A 16,346-nucleotide genomic window follows, 5' to 3' on the forward strand; every position below is an offset into this window, starting at 1 on the left:
GCACAATATCTTAAATAAACTTTTTCATTTTCCATAGTGTCTATGTCTTTTTCCTTCTGTGTTAATTTTGCCAGAAAAACACACCAACCCAAGCACTTTCTTGTATAATTTATATTGAAAACATGTTAAAAACATCAGTTTCCCTTTATAAAACCACATTAAACAGTTACCTGTGGTCATAATTACAACAGTGTCCTGGTAATCAAACCCCTCCCCCCCTCGTCAATATCACATGTAACTGGAGAGATGCAACCTAATACCAAGTGCATAATGGATTTCAAATGATGTTGAATATCAAACAGGAGGGATAATGAGCTGCTCCGAGCTCAGTTCGGCTGGTTGTCCATCTGTGAGCCTGACTGGTAAGACTGGATGTCCTCCCCGATAAACTCCGTCACTGTGGAGGCAGAAGACAAAATCACAATCATGTTCATCACTCCTTTAATCCACCAAATATACTTATTATTATACGTATTATATTTATCAAAAAGCTGCAGGAACGGCTAAATAACTACGATAACCTGGTATAACATGCATATATCTCAGGAAAAAGTATTGTAAAAGTGCACACTTTGGCCTTGAAACACATTTTTAATACATGTTTTGCGTTGTCCGAAGGACCACATAACAATGATCAGTGCAATAAATACGCAAGCACTTCAGCACTGTATACTCAGATTCTTTCTTAAGCTTTCCCAACCATGGCAGTGAGTAGTAGTGGAAAGGAAGCAAAAGATTTTTCTCCAAATCATTTTATTTTTGATGTTATATTACCGCATGTGGCTATGGTTGATGGTCGGCCTTTTTAAAATGATTCAAAACCGATACTGAATAGGCCCTTTTCATCCTGGCTGCTTTCTTTTTTAAGCTACAGTGTTGTTGACATTCTCCCAGGTAAAGTTTTGCAGTGAGTAGTCAGCCTTGGTCAATAATTAAACAGATGGAGATAACTACAGGATTTTAAAACCAATTAATTCTGAATTGGCCCTCTTTCTCCTAGACAGGTATGTGATATGGATGTATTATTCATGAAATGCATGATGATGAGAAGTGGTTTTACATAAATATACACCAACTGGCTACTTTATTAGGTCCACTTGTATAACCTAATGTGATCCAATAAATCTCCATCAAAAATTCTGTCTTTACAATAATAATAATAATGTTCGGTTTTGATTGGCGCTGTCGTATAGAGCCACAAATAGATACATTACCTCATTGCTATATATCTTGCAAACAGCTTTAAAAAAATAGTTTTAAAATTAGTTTTCTTTCAGTTGCTTCAGAAACTAAAGCACGCACAGCCAGATCAGCCAGATCAAGACCCTCCTGGAAACACTTCCCTTTTGTCCACAGGGGGGCACCAAAAACAACACAAAATGAACCTTTCTTGGAGTTGCTTTAAGACAAATACATGCAACTCACCTTCTTCAAATGTAATTTGGTGCATAGAAGAGCTGGTAAAGTCCAGTGGGCACTCCTGGATCTTGAGATCTCTCTCTCCTCCGTGTCCCATCCCTAGCACCCTTCCCTGGGGGTCCCAGCCCTCGTAGTGGGAGTAGGGTGCCGGGCACATGTCCTGATATTGGCTGGGGTTGGAGGGGGGCGAGGGACACGCCTCCTGATGATAAGCAGAGTACTGGGGGTAAGGGGAGGTGTTGATGGGAGGTAGAGGGGAGGTCGAGATGGGACTGCCAGCAGGAAACGGGCTGAGAGAGGAGGAGTGGGAGGGAGAGGGCGAGGAGGACAGGTAGGGGGAGTCCAACCACGGGGAAGGGGAGGGGGACGGAGGCTGCGGGCCGCGGGGATATAAAGGAGGAAGGAGCTCGGTGAAGCCCAGCTCCAGGTTCTCGAAGCTGGGGTGACGCTCAGACAGCGCTGCCCTGGACCCGCCGGGCTCCTCCACCACAGCGTCGGGTTTGGGGCAGTACTCCTCGTGGTAACTCATAGTGGGGCAGGGAGGGGAGTAGGTGGAGGGGTAGGGGGGCAGGTGGAAGCCCAGGCCTCGATCCTCCACCATGGGGTCGCCTCGCACGTGGAAGCCTCGGTCCATCCTGGGTTGACCCCCGACCGGACACACAGTCCCCCCGTCCAGAGGCAGCACAGAGGGCCGGGTCAGCAGCGGGTCCTCCTCTTTGAACATAACTGAGGAGAAACAGTTTAACTCATGTATTGAAATAATATTTTTAATTTTTGTATTAATAGTCCCCCAAACGAGGACTTCATAATATTTCTTTATGTTTTATGTTTATGTGTTTATTCTAACAGAAATGAAGGTAGTTCTTAAGAGCTGCAAAAGTTATAAATTAATAATACATAAATAAATAAAATACTTACTTAAATAAATTAATATGTAATTAAATGTAACAAAAATAATATTAAAAGTAGGCATTATTTTTATTTGATTATTTACCTCTAAATACTGCTACATTTCCTTAATTTATTTTCTATTTATTTCTTAACATTTTAATTGTTATATTTAGAATTATTTTTTATCTTTTTTATCCATATAAATGTACAATTAAGTTATGGTTATCGGTATTTAATTGATTTATTTTTTTAATCAATACATGTAAAAACACAATTTAATACAATAACCGGAGAAATTAAGGTATGTATTGCATGTAATGTGCAAACCATTTTGAAAATATTTTTTAAAAGGTAGAACTCATGGAAAAAGAATTATGCATGAAAATATTTCTTTCAAAAGTAAGATAACTTTCCAATTTATGGTATGTTTGTTTTACTTTTTTCTTGCTCAATGTAAGGGCAAAATATACATATGTATTTAGCTATATATTAAAAAGAATATTTTTTTGTTCGTCTTAGTAGTTACAGTACTTGTTTTTGTTCACATTTTGGACTTTCTAAATCTCAGGGATGATAGTAACATTATAAGAGCAGCTCCAATATTAACATACTGTAACAGGGTAGGCGTAATAAGCTATGCTTCAGCCTACGCCTTTTCGGTCCAAAGGTCTATCATCAATTTTCTCTCTCTGTTTACATGTTGTTTACTTTGATCAATGTTTTTTTTCTGGTTTGTTGCTTCTGTTTTGACCGAAATAAACATATACGAAACAAAACCAAAACATACAAACTAAACAAAAATTCTACCAGAAGATAAACCGGTGAATGCTGTTGATTGGACACTCACTAGGGAGATACTTGAAGCAGTGAGTGCTGCTTCTTTTCCTCTTCCCGTTGGAGACGTAAAGACTAACGGACACCGGCCGGCTGACGGACATGTCACTGTAGGCTGGGACCCTCACGCACAACAAACACTAAAACAGAAAGAGTGATGTAGACACAGAATGTTACGGATAATAAGACCAGATTTCTACTTGATCAGAGGTTAAACGTTTATATTGTTATTCAGAGTAAGTCAGAATCAGGACATTGTTTTGGCTCATTCAAAATTACCTCATTGCTGTTGTCACGGTCGACATGAGACTCCTCCTCCCACTGCAGTTTACCATCTAATACATGAGAACACACGGTAGAATTAAGTCTAACCTAGATACACACACACAAAGACACACAGTCAGTTTAATGAGTATAATTTGCTCTCATTGCATCACAGGTAACGCCTAACATTAAAGCTTCTGTTAACCAGGTTTGTTCAGCTCGTAAAGTTGTCTACACTGATGACTGACACAAATTTCAACCTTTTAACATCCACCCTTTTTCTGGAAATTTTTGCCTATTTGGCACACCCAAATGGAAAACTTTATAACAGAACAACTGTAGGGCCAAAATGCCTGTATGATGCTTCATTTGAAAAGGTGACATCTGTTGTTTCTAAAAAACTGTATCAGTTCAAACATGGCTCAAAAAGTTTTTTTTCTGGTCCCTTGTCAACCAGACCTGTATGAAATTACAGACCTCCGGGTCGAACGTTATGGGAGTTTTTATTTGGTGGTGTCACTAGTGACTCAGAACTTCCCTAAACTATATAATGTGTATTAAAAAAGAGATATGGAATAACTGTAAATTAGAAAATATACATTAAAAAAGCTGGTCACTTGAAGGATTTATTTGGTTTAAAACTGAAGGCAGGTGATTTTTAAAGAAGCTGCTTGTTTTTAACTGTAGAGATAAGGATGCAAGAGTTTATTATTCCTCCAGTCGGTGGAAAGGTTAAACCAAAGGCATCATGGGGATTGCCAATGGATGACTAACAACAACAGTGACCATTTTCAACACAGAGAAATGGATAAAATGACGCATTCAAGCATCTGACGCATTCATGAATGCCATATGATTGCACCATTTATTTCAAACTTTCAGATGCATTTTATTCTGCAACATATCAAGATATTGTAGACCAAAGCCAGAAAAACAGCTTGAAAAGGATCACGTCTACGCTGTGGATCTTTACCTGTCCCTCTCTCCATGAAGAGGACTCTGGAGATTGGCAGGAAGTTCGAGCCGCTCAGCAGAAGCTCCTCTCCTCCCTCCACAGAGCAGGAGGTCAGACTGACAGACTCGATGACGGGCAGCTCTTGAGCTGAACGCTGGGCTGAGGCAGAGAGAGTCAGGAAAATTAAACCTCTGAATATAGTCCTAATTCAAAGCCAGTATGTGATAAAAAAAATAATTTAAAAAAACATTGTCTTTTGGTGACTTAATGCATGATGGACACCTGTTTTGGTAGTATTAGGTAAAGGTGTATTCTCTGTGCAGTTTAGAGCAGGGGTCTCAAACTCAAATTACCTGGGGGCCGCTGGAGGCAGTATCAAAATGACCAAAAAAAGACACAAAATTACAGAAAAAGACAAAATGACTGAAAAAACACTACATTACGTTAAAAAAATTACGTTAAAAAGACACAAAATGACCAAAAAAATACACAAAGTGACCAAAAAGACACAAAATGACAGAAAAAAAATAAATTACTTAAAAAAGACACACAATTACCAAAAAAGACACAAAATTATTAAAAAAGACAAAATTATTTAAAAAAGACAAAATTACCCCAAAAAAGTAATAAAAGGGACCTTCCACACACAACACAGTAAAGTGTCATTCATATAAAACTCACATTAAACTTTCATATCAAGGTGGGGGCCACAAAATATCGTGACGAGGGCCGCAATTGGCTCGCGGGCCGCGAGTTTGAAACCCATGGTTTAGAGCATCTGATCAGCTACTCACAACACTCGATGGCCAGAGAGGCAACCTGCAGAGCGAGTACTCGACCAGGAGGGCCTACAGGGGGCGCTAGAGGCAGGTGGGTACGAAACACCAAACGGACACGAGTGTTCTTCCTTCCAACGTCTGTTTCTCCTTTCCTCAGCTCGATGTCCGAGTTCCTCAGCTTCAGAATCCCAGCACAGTCGATGCTGCAACACAACAGTCTGAGTGACATGCAGAAATAAAACTGGGTTTGTAGAAGAGAAGTTTCCAGCCACTTTTTTTTAACTCACAGTGCAGTCATGTTGTTCTCTGGGTTGAGGGGGATGTCCAACAGTTTGGTCCCCGCCTGGACGCTCTCGTGACTGGCAGTACCCACCATCTTCCCTGTCACCCTGAGAGGGAAGAAGGATTTTAATTTAACAGCCCTACATTTATAGTTTTTATGCTGAATCAAAGTCCCATAATTAACTGCAGAGAACAATTTATTAACAGCCCATAATAGTTGTTGGATATGTAAAGAGAGATCGTCTGTGTTCCAAGAGTGCGTCTCTTGATATAAACTAACATTGTAAGTAATTGGTAAGGGCTAGCTTCACCATTAAACTGCAAAATAATGAAGGCAGATAGATGGCTCAAATGCAGTTTGAACTTTAAAAATCTGTTCAGCCATTGTGTGTATCAACAGTCAAGAAAACTGTCTTGCCTGCAGTATTTTGAGGGCATATATACAGTAGGAGTGTAAAATAAGTTGGCTATAAACTGGTGATTGCAACAGATTGATCCGAGGAAACATAAATTGAACTGAGGGAAGAACATTGGTGAGAACGTAAAATCGTTTTAAAGCTCTCCTTAATGTGTCACATTAGGAGAATTAACCAAATTTTGACGTGAAACAACATATTAGGCTACGTTAATCAGACTATGCAGAGTGAACTAATATCTTTTTAAGAAAAAATGCTAAAAAATGTTTTGTGCATTTACACATAGTCAACGTGACAAGGAAAAAATCTTGATTACTTAAACACATTTAAATACAGACAACACACGTCTCAAATAACATGTAAAAACGCAGAATGGTTAAGCAGAAGAATAAACTAGGACAAACAGTAGAATCACATCTTTTTTATATTTTATATCTTCGACATTAAGCTGATGTTCTCATCCAGAGAACGTTACACTGAGAACAACTGGTGCAAGAAAATTCCTGGACCAACACTCAAAGCAGCTGGTGGTAAGTTACGCAATGGTTAAAGCCACAGTGGTCAGATGATGAATATACAGTACAATGTGTCCCTTGAATATTAATGTATGTATAGAATGATGCTTGGTAGTAAGTTTAGTTTCAAATAGAAAAACAGTCGAGTACCTGTGTATCTGATAGAAAGGATGCGGCCTGATTGATCGGTCGTCAGCTGTTCCAACGAAAACCTGAAGGGAGAGCGGCTTCCTCTCTGTGTATCCACACAGCTGTACGGAGAGACAGAGTGAGGGACGAAATCAAACTGTGATGGGGCCAACAGCAGTGAGCCACAACACGTGTCCTCAGACTTTGATCCAGTGTTAACAAAACACAACATTCAACAGAATTTCTGCCTTGACTTGGATAGAAATGACGAGAGCCCGACAGATAATTTGACAGATATTTAATCTAAGGCTTATCGGTATCAGTGTATATGCTGTCAGATATGTGCTGTTATGAAAACCTTTTATTACACAATATATAATGCAGAAAATGTTGCTTGGCGTGATTTAGAAATGGTGCTAGTTTTTAGATTTTTTTGTTTTTTTCCCCCAAAATAGTCAGCGAGAGACTGAAGAGTAATTATTTATTTATTTTTTTGATTCCTATTTATTCTTTATTTTCTTAGTTATCATTTATAGAATTGGTTGACTGTAATACATTGTTTATAAAATGAATAATAATGTATAACAATGTTAATTATTATTTAATAAAGTTTTATGATTAAGAAAGTAGCTCTCTGGGTACATTTGCAGAGTGGTGAAAAATCTGTGCACAATCCAAAAAACATTAAAAAAAGGTATATTTTCATTCCAGCTCAATAAAATTAATACATTGACTGCTATATCAGTTATCAATTAATTTCCACCCCTTTAAAATCAGTTCTTGCATCGGTCTCCAAAATCCCATATCAGTCAGACTCTTTTTTTAAGCCAGACGTATGTCGAGAAGATAAAAACAACTTTCAGCAGCAGGTTTGGGTCTCACCTTGACCACAGGATGTCCTGATGGCGTGGCCTTGACGGCTCCTCTGCTGCCTTCAGTCTCGTAGTGGGCTCTGTGGTGTGGACGGGGCTGCACCTCAATACGCAGCTCGTACTGGTCAAACTGTGACGGCAGCGGCCAGTCGAGTGGTGGCAGAGCATTAGACCTGCATGTGGGTTAAATCAGAAAAATATTAGACATTAAACTGAGATACCAGTGAATAGAGTCTGTATGTATGTACAAGTAGAATGTATGATTATGTGATATTTTATTTGATAAAGTTATTTGTTTGAGAAAGCTGCCTTTCAGTTTAAAATCAAATCACTATACTGACTGCCATATGGGTAATTGTTTTTTTTCCTCTGAAATTAGTACTGGATTCATTTCAATAATCCTGAATGGGTGGGATCAAAACTGATCATTTAAATGTATGTATAGGAAGTTTATACAGTTTAGGAGGAGACAGTTTACTGTTGTTCCAATTAAATTAATTCATTTGGGAACAACATTTATCCATTAAAAGTTCTGCTGTGACCAAGCTCTTGGTTTCATGTCACCTAGCTGCTTTTGATTGTGGTGAAAATTTGCATTTATTTAAGAGATCATCAATGTTGACCTCATACTGGGATTTTTGATGGATATTATCATGCATGTAGGTGGTGTGTGTCCTTGCCTGAACAGGGGGCTGTGGGCGCTGGCTCGGGTTCGGCCCCAGGCTAGCGCAGGGGGCACAGAGAGGTAGTCCATGCCCAGCGAAGGAGGCTCTCTCCTGGTCTGCTGGGTCTCTGGCAGCACGCAGGGGGAGCTGTGGCCTGGAGCCTGCTCCTGATCCACCTCCCTGGGAGACAACTGGAAAACAAAAAGTATCGTTAGATGTGACTTTTTTAAACTCTTCAATATTTTAATGATCTTTCATACGGAGAGACAGCAACATTTGAGAAATATCATGATGCTTCACCTGTTCCAATGACGTCTTCCTGGTTTTCTGCGGGATGCTCAGCTCGAAGCTGTTGGGCGGAGCTTGCGACTGAGAAAGGGAGTCTCCACCCTCGAGGTTGCATCCCTGCAGGTCCTCTGAGTAACTGCCTCTCCGTGAAGTACAAGGAGAGACCAGGGGGGAGTTTCTACGCTTTTTACCCCCAGGTGAAGTGGGCCTCGAGGACGGCGAGAGCCCGAAATTGATTGTAGCCTCGTTCAGGTCCTCCTCCTCCACCAGCAGGGAGTCGCAGCTGGAGGCGGGGCTGAGCCAGCCGCGGGAGGAGGGGCTGGACCCGGGGCTGGGGCTGGGGCTGAGGGAGCCAGGGCATCTGTCACGATAACTAAAAGGGTCCAGCAGGGGGAGATAAAGGCGCTCTCGGTCCCACCCACCACCTCCGCCCATCTCCCAGTAACTGGAAATAGGTGGTGCTACGTCGTCTTCGGGGGAGATGGTGGTTATCTGAATACTCGGACACTCAACCACACGAGACTCTGAAACCTGGAGGGAAGAGAGCGAGTAACAGTAATTTATCAGTCCAAATAGCAAACATTTGCTTGATCCAGCTTCTTAAAATGTGCATTTGTTCCATTTTCCCTGGTTTTCATATTTGGAAATTAAGTAACATTTAGATTTGGGGACGGACAAGATGTCACCTTGACCCGTGAAAATCTGTGATAGCCACTTTCCATTGTTTTTTAACATACATTTTACAAATAATTTTAAAAATTAATGAATTAATTTAATAAAGAAAAACGGAATTAGTTGCTTCCCTATCACCATTAACAAAAGTTACAAGGAAATTTTGGATTTTCAGTAAACTCAAAAGTTTTTCATATCTGAAGAAAGTCCAAAAACTACATTTTTTAAGCGTAAATACTCCAATTATAAAGAAGCAGTAAACTTGGTTGTGTTACCTGTACAGAGCGTGCCGGCAGGCTCTCATAGGTCCCGCTGAACTCTCTTGAGGAGGCCCTCCGTGGAGGCGGGGAATGCATCCCAGCCCGCTGATTGGCCGAGGAGGGCGGGCTGGGGATGCTGATCGAGTGGTGGTTATCTGTAACTGATAGAAAGAAGAAGAGGAATAATCAGACTGAATGTGTGGAAACGGGACAAACACTGGCATCAAAATATGATTTAGAAAAGTTCAGAGCATGTCTTGTTGGCCAAAGTATCAAAACTGGACATAAGTTGTTCTGATTTGCTAAAAAAATATGAAATGCTGCCTATGAAGAGTTCACAGCCGAACCCTTCATTTTTCTAATATACACCTTTACATCCACATGGAAACAATTAATCTTCTGGCTGCTTTTTAGTGCAAACAAAATGTAACTTTTTTCCGCTTTTGTTCAAACACGCTTTCTTTTTATATTATATGATGTGGGTTTTGGGGGTCAATGCGACCACCCATTACTCTATTTTTCACAACCGCAAAATTACAGTTAGCCCTCAAAACGTGCATTTCTTTAAACTCTGGCACGAGAAAGGCTCATTACATGTCAATCAAAACCCTGTAAACATAATTTGTGGTAAGTACAGATTCATTTTTTATCATCAAGTTGCCTGCATCATTCATTGCACGTCAGTTTCCCTTGATTTACTGATTTGTAATTGATGCCATATGTAAAATGCATGCAACTGTAACTTTTCCTCAGGACGTGCACTCTCAATGTTGTTGAAAGAAGTGAAGCATTTTGACACTTTTAATTTAAAGGAGTATTTTGACTTTTTGGGAACTATGATTGGTACCGTTAATAGGAAGCTCCAGCCAAGAGGCACTTAGGTAAATTTACTTTCTTTAGCATAAAGACTGGAAACTGCCCCTGTAAAAAGGTGACAAAATCCTCCAAAAAGCAACACTAAAACTCAGTTATTAACATGTTTTATCTTGTTTGTTTACTCTATACAAAAACCAAAGTGTTGAAGTGACACGCTGTGGTTTTGAGGGTGGTTATGTGCCCAGCTTGCTCTTTCTCCATGTTTTAAGCCTTCATGCTAAGCTATGCCAACCTGCTGCAGGTGGTAGCTTTATTTTTAGCACACGAACATGAGAGCGGTATTAATCTGAACATCTAAGGGCTCATGTTTAAATTAATAGTTCAAGCGAGACACAACAATTGGACACGACAAAGACAGGTTAAAAATGGCGGAACTTTGGCAGTTACATCATTTGAAATAGAGGCTTAATATTCTAAACCATTCAAACTCTCCGTTGAAGGTATAATGTTTATCCCATTGCAGGTTAGTGTTTGTTACACACAGCATTCAAAGTTGGCCCCGACTTCCTGGCTGAACAAGTCAGAGCGAAAGAGAGCAGCAGTGGTCGAGCGAGCTAAAAAGTGATAAAGAGAGGGAAGGACGTCACAGCGAGAACAAAGAGGGGAATGTGAGGAATAAAACGTGAGAAATCACAGTGATGTAACAACCTGTTCTCATCTCTGATCATCAAATACCGCTGCTTTCATATCATGCAGAGGCTAAAGTTTACCTTGTGGGTCAAAGGTTCTTTGCTTACACCCAAAAGTGTCCCGCACACGGCAAAACAAAAAGACAAAGCACAAGCAGAGGGCAAACACACTTCTAGTGAGTGATGAGTGACGACTGAGAGGGATTATTTTCATATTAGTCTATGCTTTGTTTTTCAGGAAAAAACTGCACATTATACCTTTAAATTAAACAACTGTTTAATATTTATCAAAGTTATTTTTCTTCAGTGTTTGTCTTTATGATTATTTTCTTATATTACCTCAAATAGATAACAACATATTTATTATATGGCAAGGCAGCACAGAACATTTGGTGAATTATTTTATAATGTTATATGATAAAATGTATCAAATCTGCTCAGAAACATGCAAAGTGATAATAATATGTGCATCAGCTCAATAAAAAATAGGTCACATGGCAAAAATGAATTTAACAGCTTTTAAAAGTTCATTTTCAGCGTAAAGAACTATTTAAATACATGTTTTCCATGCAATATAGTGACGAATAGAGCAGGAAAGATGGAAGCTGGAATTCAAACCAAATCATGAAGTTTACTTTTGGCTCACTGATCAAACCCTTACACCGCTAAAAACAAACCAACTCGGCTGCAAATCTTGACAGTTATGATTTGGGGCTTTTCTACATCTCAATTTTTAATTCAGAGAATAAAACTTTTTGTACTTTTTTGCCAAACAGTCATCTGAATGAGGACACGACCCCTGAAGACCACAGTCCTCACCACAGCATTTCCCCTGCACGGTGTGGTCGGCCTCCACATGGAGCCAAACAGTAGTTACTCTGTAATGAGTGAGGCTCCAAACTGATCATTGTTGCGCTGCCGTGGCGGCGGGCCCTACAGGCAATTTTTGGGCAACGCGGACACACAACAGCAACTGCCAACAAATTAAGACTCGAGGTAGAAAAAATCTCTTCAAATGTTTCCTGGCAACAGAAATATTTCCAAGCGGTTAAAGCTGCAGTGCTGAGGCAACTTCTCCTTTCACATGAAACAATGATTTAGATGTTTGTGTGGAGACCAGCAGAGAAGTTTATGAGCCACAAAACGCACCTAACACCTATTGAACACAATAAAGCTAATGTCAAGTCTAACTGTAATATTTTATTCTGTGTCCTGAGTTGAACCTCTCACAAAAAGTGAGCAGGAACCCCACAAGGGGTCGCAAGATGATTAATAAGAAAGAAAAAACAGAAATGTTTACTGTAGTTTTCCTGACTTTCATCCAGCTGTTGCTTGTTTCTTGTAAAATAATGGATAATTTGATCTCTTTAGGGTTCTTAAAACTACTCAGAAAACAATAATTTATTTTTGTTCAGACTAGCAGAATAGTTAGGCACTACCAAAATGTGACAGTTATCGGTGTAAAGGGGGTCTTGTAAACAGGTTGGAACATAGACTGTGTATAAAGAGGGACGACATGACAGCTCCCCACAAGTGAGGCCAAAACATCTATATCGCCCCCTGGTGGCAGGCTGCAGTACAGGTTATAAACTCCGCCCCTCCATCTTAGTGAAGGGACATTAGCAAAACTACAAACTCAAAGTAGAGGTCAAATAAAAGGTAGTTCTTATCACGCTGGTGTTTGTTCAAGAGTTTATTTTTCTGATAAGTTTGGTTTTAGTGAGTTAGTTGATGTTAAAAATTGGGGCTGTGATGTAATGACTGGTAATGACTGAATGATTGGTTCTACTACTGTGCAGACTGGCTCGTTTGACGTCACCAGTGCAAGATGGCAGTGCCTGTATCCAGGATATTTTGGCCTGAATGTTGTACAGTGTGAGGAAGTGGAGACGTGTCGCCCATTCTTTATACAGTCTGTGGTTGAAACACACAGAAATGTCATATTTTAATCCAGTTTTCTACATTGTTTTTCACTGTTTGAGTTCATGACAACAAGTTAATTTTACAAAAACGAACAGCAATTTTATTTCAAACTAGAAGCAAGAATATCAGCCTACATATGTGATTAAATCCTAATATTTTCACAGATTCAGAGGGTAAAAAACTAAATGAATGTAGACTAATTGATAATTTAATGAAGGTGTAGTGTAGTGACAGCAGCAACATGTATCTGTTATGTTAGCGCATAATGGCAGTGCTCTGAAATATATAGTGCAGCCTTTTTCGATACTGTGTCCACTGTGTCAAGTCAAGTCTCAAGTCGAGTCTCACAGCATGCAAACAGACCTTGTGTTAGCTTATTCATGCCTAATCACAATCTCCAAAGGGGTCAGAGAATTAATCTGAGGTATACTGAGATGATAAACAGTAAAGCAGAAAAAAAGTATATTTGTATTTTCCTGTTTCTTTTTCAGACTTTTTCCCTTATAATTGTTTTTTAATGTGAATTATTTAATTATTTTACTAAGGTTTTAGAGTCCTAACCATAGCACATGATCCCAGTCACCCACTGAACTCAACTCCCATCAGGCTGCAGATACACGTCTCCCATCTGTTAAAAAAAAAGCATGCAACATAACTGCAGCATCAATTATCTAGCTATCTATCTCGTAGTAGGCATGACTAATCTGCATTAATTGCAGCTTCATGCATCATTGTCTTTGTAAAATTAAGTGTTTCTGCTATAATTGACCTTCATGAAATCACCACATGCTGCTGACACGTGGTGACATCTGAGTATTTTAGCACCGCAATAATCTGTGGCCTAATGTTACCTCATATAAAAAATAATTTCAAAGAGTTCCATGCAGCGCCATATACAGATTTTAAATGTGGGAAAAATAGAGCACTGGAATTGGATTGGTGCTCTGTGTTCATAGACACCTGATTGGAGCTATCAGAAGAAAATTGGGATAAGTAGAACTCTTTAACACTTCAGGCATCTAAAAGTCATTCAAATAGATACTAAAGGCACTACAGTTTTTCTCCATTGTATACACAAACAATGCACACAATCTTCAGACTACTGAACTATAAAAATAGAAATTCTAAGTCTAAGCACAAATGCATCATTTGGCAGACTTTGTTCACCTGGAAAACACTGGCCTTCAAAATGCCACATCCTAATCGCCAATTGGTCTCACTCACCACCTGTTCACACTGTTTGGAAATTGGAAAAAACACTCCAATTGTGTGAGCCTACTCGGAGAATAACCAGCAGAAGAGTGACAGGTGGTGATGCTACTAGAGGAAGCAGAAGCCAGGCGGGTGACCTGGGATCCAGGCTAGGCTAAGAACAACCCTGCATAAGAGTTCTGTGCAGCATCTTTTTCGCCAACACCTGCACTCTTGTCAACAAGCTGGACAACATGAGACTGCGAATTACAAAGCACCCCATGCACAACTGTGATATGTTATTAAGCTTAGCTGTGGAGCTAGCAGGCTACATAATCTCCACACCTGACTTTGCATTGCATCAGCCTGTGCCTCTTCTCTGTTTGGCTGTACTCTCTCATGGGATGGAGATGGAGTTCGCTATACATTTTCAATGACATTGCAAGGTTTATCATGTGTCTAACTGTGCACAATCTTGAACAGTGTCATCGTTGCTTTTAGTAAAACCTGTATTACTTGCACAAGGTTAAATTCTGCCCCCTATTTTCTGGAGCATGTGGCCGGAATTACAAATGGTAGAAACTATTACTTTAACATTTTAATATGCCTGTAAGAGATATTCATAGTGGTGTGTATCGTTTTGGTGAAAATAATCCGTTTTGAAAAGAGAGAACATAGTTTTGGGTGGAATTTTGCATTTTAGTTTTGGGTGGAATTTTTTTATTTTGCACATTTCATGGGGTTTTCACAAAATGGTAAACTCTTAAGTTTTCTGAGTAGTTTTCAAAAGTTGAGCCAAAAGTGTAGTAATAATTGCTTGAACTAACATGACAAACTAGTGACCAGACGTGGCAAGTTGACATTGCCTTGTTTTAAAGGGTCACAAGCTAAAAATGTCATGTCCCACTAGTTTGCATCAAGTTATGTCTTGTTTTCAGCTTGTAAATCATCTGTGAATCACTTTGAACTGCATGCTGTGTAAGTTTGATTGACTGAGGAATACCAGGGGTGCCAGTGTGAGGGCATCAGACAAAATTCTCCTGTGATGCTCTGAATGTGAAATCTTATCACCTACAGAAAAGATTTGCTCTTGTTTGTCCTGCAGTTCACTTTCATGCCTTGGGTGTGGTAATACAACTGTATGCCAGTATGGGCGGGAAACAAATGAGAGAGTGGATGTGAGGATAAGAGGTGTGTGTGTGTGTGTGTGTGTGTGTGTGTGTGTGTGTGTAGTGAAAATGGGGAGATGGAGGTTGAGTGAAAGAGGGAGGGAGGTGTGTATGTGGTGCCTGTTCAGTACACAGAGGTTGAGGTTCCTTCCCAGATGGCAGCTGTTAACTCCACTCACACGCACAGCTGATTAGAAACACATTGAGTCTGGGGCTGCACGCACACATGCACAAGCACACAAATGCACACACGCAAACAGGAACACGGTCTGATATGCACAAGACACACAAAACAAACACAATAACAATATACTCATGCTCACATGCTTACAGATAGAGGCACGCACACACACCACATGCAAGTTCAAACACTTCTCATAAGCACAGGCATGCAGATGAAGGCCCTCAAGTGCACATGCAACACACACACACACACACACACACACACACACACACACACATACACACACACACACAGAAGTTCCCATGCATTAGAGGCCACACTGTCAGGCCGCTCAGACCTCCTCTATCTACTGTGTCCCTTCACTTTAACACATTAAGCTACTCAAGAAAGGTCTCTAACCCAGGCTGCTGCTGCTGGAGGATTCCAGTTGCAGCAGGGCGCACTCGTTCTCCTCCCCGGGAACGGAGCTCTCCGGCTCGGCTGTGCGCACCGGTGACGGCCCCTGGCTCTGCCGCGGCGGCGGGTCCTCCTCAAACACCAACTTGAACTCGAACTCGCCTTCCTCCCAGCCCGAGCCCGGCGCGGCCCCCATCGCCCTCCGGCAGCAAGGACAGGATACAGATAGAGTAATACAATCTTATCTCCCTGTGTCGGATTCAGCGACTTTAAGGTCCTTGATGCGCCTCGTAAAAAGGAAACTTTCCCGGAGAAATTCCCAAAAACTTTTTGTCCTTCTACGATGTGCGTGTCATTGCGCAAATATCCCTCCTCTTGCAAGGTTTTGATGTAACTTCAGCAACTTTTCCAAGCTGTTTCCACACGATGCGGGCTGCTTCTTGCTCGCAACTTTTTCACTCCAACTCAGATCTTCACTTTTTGATATCTCACAATCTTTCCCGAAACATATCTCACCAGATACAGTCGCGTCTTTCATTCTAGCTCCATCGCCATCCCTGTAGCTTCTTCTTCCCCGACAGAGAGAGGAGGAAAAAAAAGTTTATCAAATATTTTTGTCGTCCTTTACCCTTAATTGCCTTTGGGTGGGTTTCCCAGCTCCAGTTGGTCCGTTAGTCATTCCCCATAGGACCTTGTGCCTGTCAGTCATGAATCCCCCCTGCCCAACCTCCAGCCTC

At 40.6% G+C, this 16,346-nt stretch overlaps 1 protein-coding gene across 1 annotated transcript; it reads right to left on the reverse strand.

Annotated features, from left to right (window-relative positions):
- Positions 1–93: 93 nt before the first annotated feature.
- Positions 94–15,848, reverse strand: nfatc4 (nuclear factor of activated T cells 4). The gene is made up of 13 exons (XM_059345431.1): positions 15,613–15,848; positions 9,257–9,402; positions 8,322–8,840; positions 8,037–8,212; positions 7,367–7,529; positions 6,506–6,606; positions 5,430–5,531; positions 5,158–5,345; positions 4,382–4,522; positions 3,424–3,479; positions 3,158–3,284; positions 1,426–2,145; positions 94–397 (listed from the first exon to the last, which is right to left on the reverse strand). The coding sequence occupies exons 1-13, from the start codon at positions 15,803–15,805 to the stop codon at positions 327–329; spliced, it is 2,703 nt and encodes a 900-aa protein (XP_059201414.1). The 5' UTR covers positions 15,806–15,848; the 3' UTR covers positions 94–326.
- Between the last annotated feature and the right edge of the window lie 498 nt (positions 15,849–16,346).

The sequence above is a fragment of the Centropristis striata genome, chromosome 11 (genome assembly GCF_030273125.1).
Source record: "Centropristis striata isolate RG_2023a ecotype Rhode Island chromosome 11, C.striata_1.0, whole genome shotgun sequence".
Lineage (NCBI taxonomy): Eukaryota > Metazoa > Chordata > Actinopteri > Perciformes > Serranidae > Centropristis > Centropristis striata.